This window comes from Malus sylvestris, chromosome 16, assembly GCF_916048215.2.
Source record: "Malus sylvestris chromosome 16, drMalSylv7.2, whole genome shotgun sequence".
Taxonomy (NCBI): domain Eukaryota; kingdom Viridiplantae; phylum Streptophyta; class Magnoliopsida; order Rosales; family Rosaceae; genus Malus; species Malus sylvestris.
In genome coordinates this window covers 36,127,961-36,146,508 of record NC_062275.1, presented here as the reverse complement: position 1 = coordinate 36,146,508, position 18,548 = coordinate 36,127,961, and the positions used below count along the sequence as shown (strand labels likewise).

General features: G+C 36.1%; 2 protein-coding genes across 2 annotated transcripts; both read left to right on the top strand.

Moving 5' to 3' along the window:
* Positions 1 to 5,728: 5,728 nt before the first annotated feature.
* LOC126607215 (uncharacterized) lies at positions 5,729 to 8,442 on the top strand. The gene is made up of 2 exons (XM_050274739.1): positions 5,729 to 6,098; positions 7,648 to 8,442. Exons 1-2 carry the CDS (start codon positions 5,968 to 5,970, stop codon positions 8,111 to 8,113), a joined length of 597 nt encoding a protein of 198 aa, XP_050130696.1. The 5' UTR covers positions 5,729 to 5,967; the 3' UTR covers positions 8,114 to 8,442.
* A 1,695-nt stretch (positions 8,443 to 10,137) lies between these two features.
* Positions 10,138 to 17,821, top strand: LOC126607219 (dolichol-phosphate mannose synthase subunit 2-like). The gene is made up of 4 exons (XM_050274742.1): positions 10,138 to 10,235; positions 16,436 to 16,467; positions 17,132 to 17,248; positions 17,340 to 17,821. The coding sequence occupies exons 3-4, from the start codon at positions 17,159 to 17,161 to the stop codon at positions 17,490 to 17,492; spliced, it is 243 nt and encodes an 80-aa protein (XP_050130699.1). The 5' UTR covers positions 10,138 to 10,235; positions 16,436 to 16,467; positions 17,132 to 17,158; the 3' UTR covers positions 17,493 to 17,821.
* Positions 17,822 to 18,548: the final 727 nt, after the last annotated feature.

Sequence of the window (18,548 nt, the reverse complement as noted above, 5' to 3'; positions counted from 1 at the left end):
CACATGTGTAGGGATTGCCATGCCATATGTCCACGACCATTTGGTCTAGGATAATATCTTTAAGATGTTGGGATATCTTAAAGATACTTGAGGAATAATCTCGAACATATTATTTAATTAATAAATATCTTGGAATTATTTCGTGGAATCCTTGATTGGATTTGATGGTGATTCTTTGCTTGATTGAGTTGGTCGTCAATAAGGAAATCTTTAATGATATTATTTGGTTATTAAGCCTATCTTTAATACATTTGACTTTTTTCCTTGATATGGGCAGGAGAGTTTGGAGAAGTCGTAGTCAGCAGCTCAAGTCTTCTTAATGGTTGAACTGCAAGTTAAACAAAAGTGGGCCACACCAATTTAATGAGGGCATTCTCGTCTCTTGTGGATAAAAGTTTACCTGTCATCTCCAGGATTTTCTGTATATTTTTTTGCTCCATAATCATCACTTAACGGTCAATTTGACGGATTTACAAATGAAGGTCTGACATTGCAACGAATTCATAAATTGATGTATGACATTCCGATGTTCAAAAGATGAGGTATGAGTTTATTATGTGACCCAAAGTTGAGGTGGTAAAATAAAATTTATAAAAGAAAAATTTATGCACAATCTATTAGCTTAGTAAGTGCTAAAATTCTTGGACCCCAAAGGCCTATTGTTTCCTTTCTCACAAAACCTAAACAACCCTTAAGCCCATTTATGTACTCCAATGGATTGGTTGAGATAATGGTAACATTAGAAGAAGATTGAAGACTAGCACAATCTTCCCCAAAGCCATATATATGTACTCCAAGGAATTGGTTTAGAGGTTCCATCGTTTTGAAACTTGGAGATTGTATTCAACACAACACAAGGAGCAAAGGAACAAAGATTGAAGGCCCTCACTTGAGTTAAAATTTTGTGAAAGCCTAGTGTTGTTCAAAGGTATAAAAAAATTGTCATTTCCTTCCTCTTTTCTTTAGGTTTAAATTTTGGTTCACCACTCACTAGGCCTTGAACATCATGGCCAATCTATTGAATTTTTAAGTCCATTTAATCTAGTTTTTGCCTTTAATATTAATTTTTAGGCATGTGTTACTCAAATGATCTTCAAATAAACAAATTTGTTCCTTCATCTCAACCCTGGTGAGTTAAGTAGACTAGCCTACTGAAGAATGGCTAAATCAACAACTATTAGGCCTCAAGGCCCAAATCCTTCGCCAAGCTTTCCAGTAGACTACTTGGCCCACAAGCAAATGTCACTCCACATTTTAGAGGACTGGTCAATTACCTAGTCGCAGCTAAGGTTAAATGTTTTCCTACCCAACAATAGTGGATCTACAGAGGGACTTGGGAGATCCCAGGGCCCCTCGACGACCCTAAATTGCTACTAGAAATTTTCAGGGACCCCTCATACTCGAACATGAGGTCTGTGCAGTGCAAGTTGCAGGTTGCAGGTTGCAGCGACATCTTCTTCTCGGAAAAGACAACCGTGTGCGAAGAAGAAAGAAAATCCCCTTTTAACAATTGCCCCAAAACGATAGTGTTTTGTCCAATGTTTTATTTATTTTTAAATCCCAGCCCCAACCCCACATCTTTTCCCATTATCCTACCCTCTCCCCCAATGCCCAGCTTTAACATATTCACCCAAATTCCAATCCCTAACTCCCTAGATTTCAAAACCATAGTGTTTTGTCCAATGTTTTATTTATTTTTTAAATCCCAACCCCAACCCCATATATTTTCCCATTGTCCTACCCTCTTCTACTTCCCCTAATGCCCAGCTTTAACATATTCACCCAAATTTCAATCCCCAACTCCCTAGATTTCAAAACCCTAAAATTCTAATTTTATTACTCCAATAGTATATCTCCACTTGTTCCAAATCTCTAGGCCACCACTATTTGGTTCACAATTTAAGTAAGTTTTTTGGTTTTCTAATCTAATCTCAATGAAATTATATTAGATATTGATGGAGATTTTTAGTCTATTATTGATATGATTGTTGATATGTTTTATGTTTATACTCATTTGATCATTAGAATTTAGATGGAATTGTTGTTTATTGGTTAATTGGTACATGTTTTGTGTTTTTTGTTAAATGTGTAGTTTAGAAATAAGAAATATGGAAAGATTTTTCAAGCCAAAGCCAATAGGACCATCTATTTGTTCCGGTAGTTCGAGCTCAAGACAAAATGAGTGTGACATTGATTTTAATAATCTTGAGAGAGACCTAGGAAAAAGAATTCGAATGAAGGACTATCCTCTTAATATTCAAGATGAGGTCCGAAGAGCATATTTGCAAATGGGACCTTGTAGGCCTTCAAAGCATGAGTTCCCATACACTTTGCATGCAAAAAAAAAGCGGCAATTTGTTGTTTCGTGGTTTGAAGAATATGATTGGTTGGAGTATAGTATATCTAAAGATGTGGCATTTTGTCTTCATTGGTATATCTTTAAAATCAACTTTTCACAATTAGAAAGTGATGTTTTCACTGGAGTAGGCTTTAAGAAATGAACGAATGCAAAAGAATGCTTTGACAAACATGTTGCTCCTATTGGTAGTGTCCACAGTAAAGCTAGAGAAGCAGCTAGTTATCTAATGAACCAAAAGACACATCTTGAAGCAGTTGTGATCAAACAATAAGAAGTGTATGAAATATCGTCGTTGCTTGAATGCATCACTAGATTGCATTAAGTTCTAGTTGCGACAAGGTCTTCCTTTTCGTGGCCACGATGAAAGTGACACTTCAAATAATAGGGGGAATTATTTAGAGCTCTTGCAATTCCTTACGGATCATGATGAGAAAATAAAGGAAGTTGTGTTAGAAAATGCTTCGGGAAATCTCAAGCTAATAGCTCTTTCAATTCAAAAAGATATTGTCAATTCATGTGCTTTCGAAACCATTAAGGCTATTATGAAGGAAGTGAAAGAGAGTAAATTATTTTCTATATGGTAGATGAATCACATGACATCTCAACAAAGGAGCAAATGACGGTGATTTTGCGTTATGTGGACAACAAAGGTCAAGTAATTGAAAGGTTTGTGAGAGTCCAACATGTTACTGAAACAACTTCAAGTAAACTAAAGGAGTCCATTGAAGAATTCTTGAAACTACATGATTTGAGCTACTCCAACCTACGAGGTCAAGGTTATAATGACGAGAGTAATATGAAAGGTGATTTCAATGGCCTTAAAAAAAATTTGGATGAAGAAAGTTGTGCATTCTATGTTCATTGTTTTGCTCATCAACTACAATTAGTTCTTGTTTTCGTAGCAAAGAAAAACTTCGATGTTGCCATTTTTTCACTTTGACTAATAGTTTGGTGAATGTTGTTGGATGCTCATGTAAGCGTCGTGATGCACTTAAAGAGAAACAACAAGAAAATCTCATGAAAGCTATTGAAAATGAGTGTCTTGAAACGGAGTAAGGATTAAATCAAGAAACTAGTCTCAAATGTGCTACGGATGCATGATGAAATTCACATTATGGTGCTTTGATTAGTTTGATTACAATGTTCTCATCTGTGGTGGATGTGTTTGACATGATTGTTGAAGACTCCTACAATGATAGTGTTGGTGAAGCAAAAAGGTTATTAAAAGATATACAATATTTTGAGTTTGTGTTTCTCCTCTTTTTGATGAAATCCATATTGGGAGTTACTGATGATTTGTCCCAAGCATTGCAAAAGAAAGATCAAGAGATTGTGAATGCAATGGCTTTAGTCAAGACATGTAAAGAACAACTACGTTGCATGAGGAATGATGAAAAATTTGATCTTTTGGTTGATAAAGTATCATCTTTTTGTGTCGAACATGAAATTGAGGTACCTAATATGGATGATTCATATGTCATTCAATGGAAGTTATTACGTAAGGCTCCAAGAAAAACCAATCATCATCATTACAAAGTGGAACTCTTTTTTTAGGTCATTGATTTCCAACTTACAGAATTAGATGATCGCTTCACTGAAGGTAACACTAAATTGCTTATTTGCTCGACATGTTTGAGTCTGAATGATTCATTTGTAGCTTTTGATAAAGAAAAGCTTGTTTGCCTTGCTCAGTTGTATCCTAAAGATTTCACGGATCCAGATAGATCGGCACTTGAAGATCAACTTGACATTTATACTCATTTTATGCGTTCTAATAATGATTTTTCTCAATTGTGAGGGGTTGATGACCTTGCTACGAAAATGGTGGAGAAAGGGTTGCATCAAATATTTGTGTCACATCTCAGTCCGTATAGTAAAATATTGTCCACTTTGGGCCACGCCTTCACGAAATTGTTCTTGGGCTTCCACCCAAAACGCGTCTCTTTATAGGGAGGTAGATATGTACATATAAGGCACATCACCTCCCCTTCCCCGGGCGATGTGAGATCTTACAATCCACCCCTTTAAGGGCCCAACGTGCTCGTCAGCACACTTTCGGCCGATGAGTGGCTCTGATACCAAATTGTCATATCACAGTCTGCATAGTAAGATATTGTCCGCTTTGGGCCACTCATTCACGGATTTGTTCTTGGGCTTTCACCCAAAATGCGTCTCATTATATGGAGGTGGGCATGTACATATAAGGCACATCACCTCCCCTCCCTCAGGCGACGTGGGATCTTACAATCTGCAATGTTGTTTTGCGTATGATTTTTGAATGAAATGTATTATATTTAACTTTTCAATGTTATGTTTATCTATAATTTTTTTGACCTTTTTTTATGAGACCCCCCGAGTTTAAAATCGTAGATCCGCCATTGCTACCTGATTCCATGTTTTGAGACTAGCTCTTACTTGTCCGAGTCTAGGATCAAGTTCATGACCTCTAAATGTTTTATGCAAGAAATCTACCAATGGAATACCCCTCTACCAGTAGGGATATTGTTCTTCTTGCTGACATGCCTAGTCCTAATTTAGCAGACGACTGAAGGACTTCTCCCTTTTAAATATCCAAGTCATTAAAAGAAATTTGCAATTCAGAACTCTTTAAGGTACTTTGGAAAACATCACACTAGTGTTAGGTAATTGATCTTCGTGTTATCTTCTTTGAAAGTTTTCAGATGGTATCCGTTTTGACAATAATTTGCTTCCACAATATGGATTCATCAACTCACTAGGTTAGTGATCTTGAAAAGCATTTAGTTTGTTTAGCAAATGGTTTTTAAAGCTTTCATTGCCATATGGAGAATAGAAATTGAGAACCAGACTGACCTGAACCGGTTAGGTTTTTTTTTAACAAACTAAGGGGTGGGGAGTGGGCTGAAATTCATAATAAGTTAGCAATAATGTGGTTCAAATTTGCCTTTGGTGAGAATCGAACCTAAAACCTCTTACTTACAAATGAAGAGGAATATCACTAAACCGTAATATTAAGTGACATGTGTTTGACTAGGTTGGTCAGCCAAATTGTTTTCATTTGGTTTTTCGGTTTCCCCATCCCTACATGCAATTTTACTCAATTTTTACAAAAACAGGGCTGTGCTTAACAAATAAAAACTTGGAATGTTGAGTGTGGGCTTGAAGTTTCAATCACTCTTTTGGGCCTCTAATGTATAAAAAGAGCCCATCAGCCCAACCAAACCGATTTGATGAAACCAACGGTTGAGATCAAACCAACAGGATTCTCTCCGGATCCTTTGGTGAAAATTTTGAAGATTTGTGAATTGTATATTATGCTATTAGTTTTTATCAAGTACTGTTTATGTTATTTTAAAATAGTTTTTAAGTTTAAGATATAACAAACACAATTCATAGATTCCGATCCTTACAAAAGAGGATCTGATGAGGATCCGGACTCGAGATCAAAAGGCAGTGAGCATCCCCACGTACACGATGACGCTTTATTTCGGTGACGCGAAGCAGAGGGAAAAGTAGGAGGATCGAAATTTGTGGCGGCCCCGCGAGAAAGCTCGCCTAAAATCAAAACCAAAAGATCAGCGAAAGGAAACTCAGAAGCAGCGACAAAGAATCGATAAAAATTTCAAAAAATGGTGCTATGGGAGATCACATTAGCGACCGCCTATTTCTTAGGGCTCCGTCGCACTTACAGACTCGCCCTCAAGATTCAGCGCCGCCTCATCGGCCCTAACCACCCTAAGATCCGTGAATTTGCTCACAGGTATTTCTATTTCCTTTTTTTTAATTAGTTTTTCCTTTTGAAATATTGTGATTTCTATCAAATCATTAAAATTGATAAAGACTTGTAATACATGTGATTTTTGTATTATTTTCTTTAAAAATTGATTAGAAAAAGTTGTATGTGATTTCGCTAGTTACAGCTTTCAATCTTCTTTGCGTCGCCACTTCTGTAATTAGCAACAGGTTTAGCTTCCTAGAACTGGTGCTTATATCCTGAATCAATTCTGAGCAGCTCTGCATGCTTCCCTGATTTTGCTAATTACTTGAGAAGCATGTCCTGTCCAATTGTTCCCGAAACATATGAAATTCTGGCTTGTGCATCGATGGTGTAAGACACTCCTTAATTATAATCAAATAAAAATTAATTAATTAAACAACATCATAGTTAATTCTTCGGACCAATGTCCTTGAGGCCTCTGCTCCTTTCCCATGGCATACATGACAATCACCACAAGATCCTTTCCATCATTAAACCCGTCCTTGATCTGGGTAAGTAGACTGTCATCAGTGAGAAGCCTCAGATCATCCTTGGTGTTTACATTTTCAGTCAAAAGACTCAATGGTGGCGGCGGAGGAAGCTTGGTTGTTGAGTGTGGAGCCATGGGTAATGGGTTAATGGAGAATCAACTGAATATATATATATATATATATATATATATATTTTTTTTTTGGCTTAAATCCTAACGGACTTCACCAAAAGCGTTTAAATCCATATTTTTTTTTACCACGGGGGCTACCTTCCAACTACCACATTACCACGAGGACCATTTATCCAATTAGGCCATCTTATTATGTCATGAAATTAGCTGTGAATGGGCAGTGATTTATTTCTCTTTTGTTTCAGACCTCAGTGATGGATTCATTGCTGTTGGGCAAGTCAGTAAAGCATTGCTTATTTTACAACGAACTATTTTATGAACTGAATAATAGGATATGGGGGCGTTCCGTCATCCATTTTTTGTTGCATCGAACTCTTCAAGGTTGCTAACATCTTTGAAGCCTTCATAGTATTTATTTGATACTATCAATTTTCATATAATGCAGCTTTCCCACATTTGATCAGTGTTTTTTTTATCCATTAGGCAAAAAGATTTGAGAAGCGTTTGGTTATCCTGGATGGTTAATTTGAGTAGTTGGCACAAACACACTACTCACCAGTAGATATTTAGTGTTAGAGACTTGATCAGTGCGGTGTTTAGTTAGCAGTAGGATTTGTGGTTATTGATCAGTGATGTTTTTTTGTTGCTACTGTTGAGTTTCTTTTCTTACTTGCTGTGATATTGCAAGGGTGGTGCTATCCACACACTCATTTTTACCTCTGACACACCCCTCTCAATTTCCGACAGTCAGATCGGGTGAATTGAAGAAGATCAATGGACAAAAATTAACAAGGGTTCGTGGGAGGTAAAAAAGAGGTGTGTGAATAGCACTACCCTGTTGCAATAGTTGTTTGCTAAATAATGACTGCTTGTCATTTTTGCTATTAGTTTATAACTGCTGCAGCCACTGTGTTTTTCTTTCTTTCAAAGGAGAACACGTGCTGTGTTTGATGTAGCTGTCAAGGTTCACAAGAACATACAGGAACGAGACATAGAAGTTGGTAGAAATCTTGGTAACCAGATCCTGCGTTGGCTCGATCGGATGAAACCTGAAGCTGAGATTCGGGGTCCCTTGGACAAACCTCCCGCTGGTTCTAACTCTAGCACGAGTATTACAAAGCAGGTGGACTCCTCCCAGCTCAAAACTCCTGGAAGCACCCAGATAACCAGAAATCAGGAATCTGACAGACATATGTTTTCAACAATGACAAATATGTGGTCTAAACCGTTGCCTCCAATTACAATGATGATGAGATCACGGAAACCTTCGGGGAATATGACCCACTACCGCCACTTATGCATGAACGCACCTCAAGCATTAAGATCGAACAACAGTACGGGGGGGTTTGGAGGAGTTATACGAAAGGACATAATGCAGTGGATGCTGCAAAAATGATGGAAACGATGTACTTCCCCTTTGTGTTTTCGTAGACGCCAAACAATCTTGAGATGGGATTAAGGAGCGAAAGGTTTTGAGGATGTGATACGGTTCCTCTGAAGTTGATCGGACTGTTGTCTCTTCAAAATCTGCTTTCAGATAATTTTTTGGTCTTTCTTTTTTCTGAAACAAACTACAAGATACTCTTTGTTTTGGTTGTTGTTCCTTGTTCTCTTTGTTTGTTTTTCGGGATAGGTGGTATCATCGAGTGACACGATGAGATGATTTTGTAATTAAATAAAGGAGAAGTTAATCAATGAATGTTGCTCTGCAATAAGTTCTGACCATAGTCAGCTCAGCTAGTTCTCATTTTCTTGTTATATTTGTTGATTAATTGGCCCGACGGACGACATTATTTTCTTGTTAGAGTTTATTTTCTAAGCTTTAGGATTGAAGCTCAGAAAGCCTAACCCTGAACTTTAAAAGGGTACGTTTGGTGCACAAGACATGACTTAATTCGAACTTTTTTTGTATCCGATTGGGATGGACAAGATAGAATAATTCACATCTAATGTGCATCTTTAACCGATGTCTCCAAATGTCACGTGTAGTTTTAATGGTAACTTTTGACATCACAAAGTGCTCCTACCGAAGAATTAATTTTGACTAGGATTTGAAGGTAAGAAGAAAGAATCACGGCGCCATTTTGTCAGCAACCAAGAGCACCTCTAATATAGATGTCAAAAGATAAACATCATATGTTAATTTGATAGCTAACGTGGCAATATCAAATTTTCTCTTCCTCCAACCCATGTGTTTTTTTGTTATAAATGATACTAGGACCCATTTTTAAAAAGAAATCAATTAAAATAAAATTTTAATATCTATAATTGGTGCATTAGTGAGACCTACACAATAAAATAATTAAAAATTATTTGACATCACATTTTCTCATATGTCAAATTTGACATATGGAAATTCATATGGCAGCAATCCACGTAAGATTGACATATATGTTGGAGTTTATTCCTACCTTCAACTTTAATTGTACATTCTGCGTAGGATTTGACATTTTATTTAGAGATGGTCTAAGGTGGTCGTCAACTCCTATCTATATTTATTATGTTAAGATTGATTTTAGTGATGTCCCATAATTTCTTGAATACGCATGCCTTCAAAACTTTAATATTAAATGACTTATACATCTTGATATGAAATGGGAGAAGGATTCTTTCCTCTCTTTTTTTCCCTCCCCTCCAATTTGAACGGTCACGATTAAGCCACGTTAACATCTTATATTAATTTTTTTTATAGAAAGAGAAAGGCAAAATAGAGAATGTAAGAGGAGGGGATGGAAGGGGATGGTAAGAAGAGGGGAGAGAATCCTAGTCCATTAAAGCACAAGCCGTTTTGCTTGTTCGAAATTTCACAGATAAAACAAAGAAATGGTTGCATGAGTAGAAAAGAGCATGCAAAAATTACTTGTCAAATATCGTGTGATGTGCCACTTAATACTACAGTTTAATGGTATTCTTTTTTATTTGTAAGTGAGAAATTTTAAGTTCGATTTTCGCTAAAGGCGAATTTGAACTATATTATTACTAGCTTAATGTGAAGTTAACTCTACTTTTCTCTCTTAGTGTAAATAATACTAGCATTTGCCTACACACTTTATGTGCATGAACACATTTTTTTAGAAAATGTGAAGGAGAGAGAGAGAGATCGTTGGGGGGGGGAGTGGGAGGTTTTTGTTTTCAATTTTTATTTTTTAAATATATTTTTTAATATTGGAGGTATTTTAACATCATCTGTAGGTGATACTTCAATAAAAAATAATAAAATTTGGACCTATGAAATTACATTATTGCCCGTCATTTTTTATGTAATAGAAGACTAATTTATCTTTTCACCCTCTTTTGATTGACAAAGAGGATTTAATTAATTAGTAAAGATTATTTGGTCGGAAAAAAGAAAAAGAAAATATAGGGGTGATGTATGTAGCAAGTTTGAGGTGGGCCGTGGGCCTAGGAGATTTTGGGCCGAAAGGTGAAGTAAAGAAAATGAAAAATTGAGGGCTGTAGGATGGCAAATTGGCCATGGCATCTGTGTGAGTGAAGGGTTTCCCCGGTGTCTCGTGAGCAAGGAAGAAAATATCGGTGATATCGGAAATATCGGTAGTCCGAAAACACGGAAATATCGATGGAAATATCGGTAAAATATCGATATCGATAAAAATTACATGGAAACCACGGAAATTGTAAGAAAAACTTGGAAATTTTTATTGAAACTTTGTAGGATGTTTATTTAGTCAATTATCTATTAGTTTATCACAAAAAATTGGAAGGAAATGCATTGCATGATGGATTTAACATTATCAAGTTGATTATATAGCGATCTGACAAACATTATGAGTGTAGAAAATATGTAGTAATTAATGAAAGAAGTCTAAACACACCATAATCATTTATATATAATGAATTAGTACAATATTTTACACTTTAGTACCACATAGAGTTCCTATGAGGTTCAAATTTGTCACTATCTTCATCATCTCTATGTGTAGAATGAGTGTATTGTGAAGAGTAGTTATCAAATGATAAATCCCTAAAATAGTTTTGCATGTAATTGTTAATATGCCACCCATATGGATCCGAGATTGGTTGAGGTTGTCCATAAGAAAAATCATTTGAAGATTGAGGCTGAGATTGTTTCCATGAGTCGCTCGATTCCATCCCAACAGGAATGGGATATGAAGGGTAGGGAAATGGTTGGTTATGAGTATAACCATAGTTACTACTTCCCAATCCAACAGAGTCTGAAGTTCTAGATAACGAGTCATCTTCTTGACTTGACAAAATCCCTTTGCCTCTTTCTCTGCGAGTATAGTCCTTCCCTATGGCACCAATTCCTGGTCCTGCCCGCCTACTGCCATGGTCATCATCCTGTGTTGCATGCGTGAAGTTTGCCTCACCAGTGAAGGGGCTCATATATCTGGGAGGTGGTGGTCCATAATAGTTTCCATATCCACCACCACTACCTCCAGCTCCACTACCTCCAGCTCCACTATGTCCTTCATCATTCCCACCTCCGGTGGTAGGTGAGTCTCCTGATCTTGTACTAGAGCTATCATTAGTATCAGCACGATGTTGTGGTTGTGTAGGATTGGAAAAAGGTGGAATTCCAGTGTTGCTTGGTATTGGGTGCAAAAGTTCTTCGAAAGAGTCAGCGCTGCTAGATCCCACCTCCTCCTCTAATACTCTTTCTACATTTATCCCTTCATTACGTGCTTCTTCAGCAACTCTGGGAGCGGGGTTGCCTTCATCATCATCTAAATGAAGAGGTCTAATCCATTGAAAAAGTTGGTTACCCTCCGTATCATCATCTTCACCAACAATATCAAACACATCTAGTGGGTCACCACGGTCGACATGATCGGTTTCTGCTTCCTTATCTCGAATTTGAAGCTTCATGTTGTAGTAGCAATAAACTAATTTTTCCAAGCTACTATGAGCCAACTTATTTCTTTGCTTTGTGTGTATGAGTGCAAATGTGCTCCAATTTCTTTCACAAGCAGATGAGGAAGCTGTTTGTGATAATACTTTTATTGCTAACTTTCTCACAGTTGGTGCATCGGTCCCATACATGATCCACCATTCAGCTACAATGAAAAATAATGTTGATAAGCCTAATAACTCCAACAAATTCTATTATAAACTTATAGTGAAATATGTTTATACTCACTAGGAGACATATTTGTTCTAGCAGCAACTGATGTTGGTTCTCCAAATGTTCTTCTTGCATCTTTAAACCATGTTAGCTGAATACAATAAATTGTGTTAGTTTAATCCAACAAAGTAATTATTATAATTTAAGTAATTGTGTACCTCATTTCCAAATTGGCCAACTGCTGGTGATGCAGGGTCTAATTTAGAGTATACATTATGTACAGCACGTATAAGGTTACCATCATCTCCAACACCGGGTCTGTATTGATATCGGGGATTCAAATAATATGCTCTTCAAAGAAACACATACTCTAATAAGATAAATAATACTTATGCAACTAAAGAAATGAATTGCAAATTATGACATAATTTATACCTGCTGCATGCAAATCGTGGTATAATGTTTTATACCATCGGTCTTCAATTATTTTTACGACCCACCTTGCACCATGTTTTCTTTCCAATTCATCCTTCACTACACGCATCAACTCATATACTGCCCCCATAGTAGGATACACTTCTGTGTCAACGATCCGTAAAACTTTGTAAAGAGGTTCAAACACTTGACACACATGTTCTGTTTGACTCCAAAAAGCATGATCAAGCACTATACTTTCCACCATACGACCTGTATTTGAGCGGCTGAAATTGTGGTTGGCCCAATCGTCACTAGTGAATAGTTGCTTCAACCCTGCTTTCTTCTTGAGTAGGCTGTTTAATGCAATATAGTTGGTGGCGAATCGAGTGGTAGCTGGACGAATAATTTCTCCTCTGCAAAATTCACGCATCTTTGCCAACAACCAACCGTGATTGTAAATATAATTTGTGATCGTTCTAGCTCTTTTGACCACAGTAGCAACATTCTCTCTCTTCCCCATTGCCTCAAACATAAGATCAATACAATGTGCTGCACATGATGACCAAAACACATTATGATGCTTCATTAACTTTTTTCCAGCTTTGACAAATTCAGAACCGTTGTCGGTCACGACTTGGACAACATTATGCTCTCCCACCTCCATGATTACATCCCTCAATAATTTGTAAATATACTTGTAATTCTTTATATGGTCTGAAGCATCAGCAGACTTCAAAAAAATTGTCTTTCCCTTGGAGTATACCATGAAGTTGATGATAGATAATCTGGTCGGGCCGGTCCATCCGTCACACATGATTGTGCAACCATTAGTTTCCCACTTTGACCTCAACTTGTTAACATACTCGCCAATGTCTTTATACTCCATATCCAAATATTTGTTTCTTATCTCATAGGGAGTGGGAGGTTGTACTCCAACACCGGCCTGTTGACATCCCACTACCATATTTTTGAAATGATGTGATGATGCCTTCGCAGCAGGGACATTTTCATAGATAAAGAACTTGCTAATTAGACGCCCCATTCCCTCCTTCACATTACCTCCCTTGAAATAACTCCAAACACTCTTTTGACGTGCGTTGGATGACTTATATAAACTTGGGGCTATTGGTGGTGTTGGTTGTGATTCTCTAAGACTGCCTCCCCGTCTCATTTGTGCACCACCACTTGTCCCGGAACCTTGTCCCCTATTAGGAATTTTATGAAGGTGTTCTCTTTCCCATGCTGACTGTTTGGAGGCACGTAATGCTTGTTTCAAACTGCGTCGTTCTTCAGGTCCCATGTCATCATCACATTCGTCCTCATCGTCATCATCATCACTGTCAACCGCTTGGCCATAGACTTCTCCCCGTAGCCCAGCTCGAATATTTTCCATTCCCTGTGTTATCTTTTCCTTCTGCTGTTTTTTATTTTTTAATAATGTGCTGATGAATGCCTTCACTTCTGGGGGGACATTATCGCATCGTTGGACATTTTTTGATGGATCTAATCCACTAAGATGATACTTCAGTCGTGTCACTCCGCCACTCTTCATTACCCGACCACAATATTTGCAAATTGTGCCATGTTTGTTTCCGTCTATTGGGTCTCCATGTTCCCAAGCTGGATCACGTTTACTGGACATCTTAAACGTACCTATATTTATTTTTCATTAAAATTAGACAATTATTTTTTGATAAAAATAAGAGAACCTAAATAATAAAGTTATTCTACAGAAGAATTAAATACAAAGTAAAGAAAATGATTGTAAAAAGTTAAGTAATTATACAAATAATATGGAATAATAAAACCTAATATTAATGAATAATAATCCAATTTGATAATAATTCAATTTAATGAATAATAATCCAATTTGATAAAAAAAAAATCCTAATATAAAACATGGTGATGAATAATAATCCAATTTAATGAATAATAATCCAATTTGATAATAATCCAATTTAATGAATAATCCACCAATTTGATAAAAAAAAATAATCCTAAAATAAAACATGGTGATGAATAATAATCCAATTTGATAATAAAAAAATCTAATGAATAATCCACCAATTTGATAAAAAAAAATCTAATATTAAAGAATAATAATCCAATTTGATAATAAAAAAACCTAATATAAAAGAATAATAATCCAATTTGATAATAAAAAAATCTAATATTAAAGAATAATAATCCAATTTGATAATAAAAAAACCTAATATTAATGAATAATAATCCAATTTGATAATGAAGATGGTAAGGGAAATAAAATAATAAATAATATTAAACATATTAAAATTATCCTAGGGAATAATTATACAACATTACTTAATTACTTAAAACAATTAACATTAACATTACTTAATTACTTACAAAAATTAACATGCAAGTATTAATTACTTAAAAAGATTAACATACGAGTCCACACAAATTTATTTGTTGTTGTATAAATTACAATAATATAAATTTAAGTTTGTAAACTTACCTTAAATATGGAAGCCTTTGTGTTCAAGCTTTGGAATGGATCTGGAATGACTTTGAAAATGGTAAGGAAAATAAAATAATAAATAACATTAAACATATTAAAATTATCCTAGGGAATAATTATACAACATTACTTAATTACCTAAAAAAATTAACATGTAATTGTTAACATTACTTAATTACTTACAAAAATTAACATGCAAGTATTAATTACTTAAAAAAATTAACATACGAGTCCACACAAATTTATTTGTTGTTGTATAAATTACAATAATATAAATTTAAGTTTGTAAACTTACCTTAAATATGGAAGCCTTTGTGTTGCTTGGCTTTGGAAAGGATCTGGAATGGTTTTGAAAATGGTATGGGAAGAAGAAGAAACGAAAATTCGGTGAATGCCTCTGATACTCCACTGGATGAAAGAATGTAAGTATATAACAGACATTGACACTGTTTTGCATGTGAAAGATGTCACACGATTTCATTATGAAAGCAGTATTATTTGTTGTCCATGTTCTGAAATTGCAAAAAGTTCTTTGGCTCATTGGATCAGAGAGGTAGACATAGGTTTGGAATGATTTGGTTTTGAATAATTTGGAGCATTGGATGCTTTTTTTTTCTTACACGCCACCACTCAGAGTCTCAGACAGTCAAAAAGACTGAAAAACTCACACTCCACCACACACACACTTCGAGACCCCCCACACCACACCACACACGCACACCACACACGTACACCATACACGGAGCTCAGTCTCTCTCTCGATCTTTCATTTCCCACTCCACTACCATATTCTCGAATCCTCTCAATCTCTCTCTTCTCTCTTCTCTCTCTCTGAGGTCGGTCTGAGCCTTCGTTCTCACCGAGAACTTCTCAGTCTTCTCCCTCCCTTCCCCCTTCTCCAGTTCTTCCACACACACACAGAGACATCATCTCTCGCATCTCGATCCTCCTCGTCCGTGTCTCCGTGTCTCCCTGTCTCCCTCTGCTCCTCCCATCTCACCCGCCCTAAACCCAGCCGTCGACACCACTCCATAACCGCCTTCCTTCTAAACCACCTTGATCCATGGAGATCGACCGGAAATCATCGTAGTCCAAGCCGTCGACACCACTGAGGAGCACGACGTTGTCCCAGCCGTCTTGGATTCGTGAGGAAGACGATGTTCCCAGGCTCCTACTTCTCTTCTTCTCGGCTTTTACTTTAAATTTTTGTACAGATTTCAATCTTTCTGCATGTTGCACCTTTGTTGTACTGAAATTGATTTTAGGGATTTAGGAATTAGGGTTTCTATTTTTGTACAGATTGCGATTTATCTGCATGTTGCTTGATTTTTGTACTGAAATCGATTTTAGGGATTTAGGAATTAGGGATTCAGTCAGTTCATTTGCTTTGAATCCGAATTTGGGGATTTAGGGATTCGGTTTATTTGCTTTGATTTTTGTACTGAAATCGTTCTTCTCGGCTTGTAAACATGTTGATTTTTGTACTGAAATCGATTTTAGGGAACCTGTATTGTAGATTCAGTTCATTTGCTTTGAATTAAAATTTGGGGATTTAGGGTTTCGGATTATTTGCTCCGGCTGTGTTCTCCGATGATTCCATACCAAATATCGCGATAGTTTCGAAAATATTGCGATATTATCGATATTATCGATAATATCGCGATATTCTGACGAAAACAAGTTGGAAAGTTAATAAAATATCGGGGTCCCAAAAAACCGATAATATCGGCGATATTTCGCCGATATTATCGATATTTTCTTCACTGCTCGTGAGCTCAGTCGTATCCTCCCTCTCCCCAATTTACAGGTTTGCCATTTCTTCTTCGTTTGTAACTTGTGTCTAATTTAGGGATTTAAGAATTAAGCTTTTTCGTATATTGATGTCTAATTTAGGGATTTAGGAGTTCAATTCATCTCTAATTTCGCCAAATTAATGTTGGTTGATTATGCAATTGAGCGTTTGCCCTGGAATGATTGAACCTTGGTTGTTTTGTCAATTGCTTTTTTAATTTTTCCTCAGAATTTTATGCAATCCTGTCGCTTTCTTTCATGTTCCTCATATCATGGTATGAAACAAATTGAGATCTAAAGATTGTTAGAGTTGGAGTTATGAATCTCTTGTTTATCTGGAATATTAGTGTTTATGGAGATTGTGAATTACTACTGCTTATGGCGATACTGATACTGTAAAATCTACCCTCCATTGGGGTTCCAATACTCGTTTTCAAGTTGGTTTATCGGCGGATATAAATATCATGTTATTGTTTGTTGAAACTTGAAGGTGTTTTCTAATTTTAAGAAGATGCCAATTCTCGACGGATATGAATGTGATGCAATTGGTTATTAAGAGTGTTTTCTACTTGATAAGAAGATGGCGATTCTCGATGGATATGAATATGATGCAATTGTTTGTAGAAAGTGTTTTCTACTTGGTAAGAAGATGGCGATTCTCGTTTTCTTTTTAATTGCAGGTAGCAGAAGCCACAAACATCATCACAATGGAATTGGCGGACAAGGCCGTTGGATTTCTGTTATCCTACATCAGTTTGTCGATATTCACCTATTACACATTTTGGGTCATTATCCTGGTCAGTTGTACTTCTTCTCTCAAATCGAATGCTTTATTGCTTCCCACGCTTGATTAACCTGTCTGATGCCGTCTGTTGTTGATATACTCAGCCGTTTGTTAACAACGATCACTTCATCCACCGGTATTTCCTCCCACAAGAGTATGCCATACTAATACCTGTATTTGCTGGCATGGTGCTTCTCTGCTTTTTGTGCATTTTCATTGGATATGTCATGTTAAAATCCAAGAAGAAGAAAGCATGATTTATTTCTTTGGAGGCGAATCCAAGTGTTAAATCCTTATAGTCATCGTCTTACATTAAGGTATTGTTTGGTGTCTTGGATCGGAGTGGAATCGATAACCCACAATGTTTCACGTATGTTGAAGGGGGTAGTGATTTCGGAATGTTTCATAGATCGTTGCGATGATAGTTTGTGAAAGCTGAGTTACATAATACTGTTTTCTAAGTATGTCATATTTCATATGTTGCAATTTGAGCATCTCAGAGACGCCCTCGTGTATTTGTTTACATTAATCAGAAAAAGGAAAAAGAACAATCGATTTACAATCGCTCTGAAGCGGCGAAATATCATCTCCTTTTGTTATGGGAATTCTTATATTTTTAGTTTATTTGATTGTAAAGAAATAACTATGAAATAAAATTTACTCAAAAAAATTGAGGTTTTTTTATTTTTTATTTTTTAAATTAATAAAACTAATAAAAAAAATTTGAAAACATTGAATTTTAATCAAAGGCAATCTAATAATTTTATTTAATTATTAGGACATAAAAATTGAGTTGTTATCACGAAATAATCCTTTAAATTTACCCACACCTTTAAGATGGTTTCTGAAATTGAAAATCGATCAATATAGTTCATGAAATATAAGGGTGGGTTATGTACGGTTACCGTACCAAAACTCTTGTACCAATTACCGTACCAAACTTTCGGTACACTGAAGTTCGGCATTGTCAAATAATTCGGTTGACATGGTATGACAATGGTAATTGCCACTTTGATTTGGGACAATCTGTTTTTGTTTTTTAACCCAATTCAAAGGCAAAACTTTTTTTTTGGGTACCTTTATCTCATACATTGTAGCCTAAATTAATCTATTATTCATCATTCACAATTCACACACAGAATAATTCAAATGATGCATTAAGATTCATGATGGAAATTAAGCTTACAATCCAAATAGAAGTTACGAACCAAAACAAATAGAAGTTAACAATTCAAATAGAAGTTAAAGTTTCAAATCAAATGAAAATTGGAACTAAACTTCAAAAAGTGAAATTCATTGATCAATTCTTCAAT

Bases quoted from the DNA above. Each gene is read 5' to 3' on its own strand.
- LOC126607215 (XM_050274739.1), top strand. From the start codon at position 5,968: ATGGTGCTATGGGAGATCACATTAGCGACCGCCTATTTCTTAGGGCTC. The intron at 6,099-7,647 runs GTATTTCTATTT...TTTCTTTCAAAG, and splicing joins ATCCGTGAATTTGCTCACAG to GAGAACACGTGCTGTGTTTG.
- LOC126607219 (XM_050274742.1), top strand. From the start codon at position 17,159: ATGGAATTGGCGGACAAGGCCGTTGGATTTCTGTTATCCTACATCAGT. The intron at 17,249-17,339 runs GTCAGTTGTACT...TGATATACTCAG, and splicing joins CATTTTGGGTCATTATCCTG to CCGTTTGTTAACAACGATCA.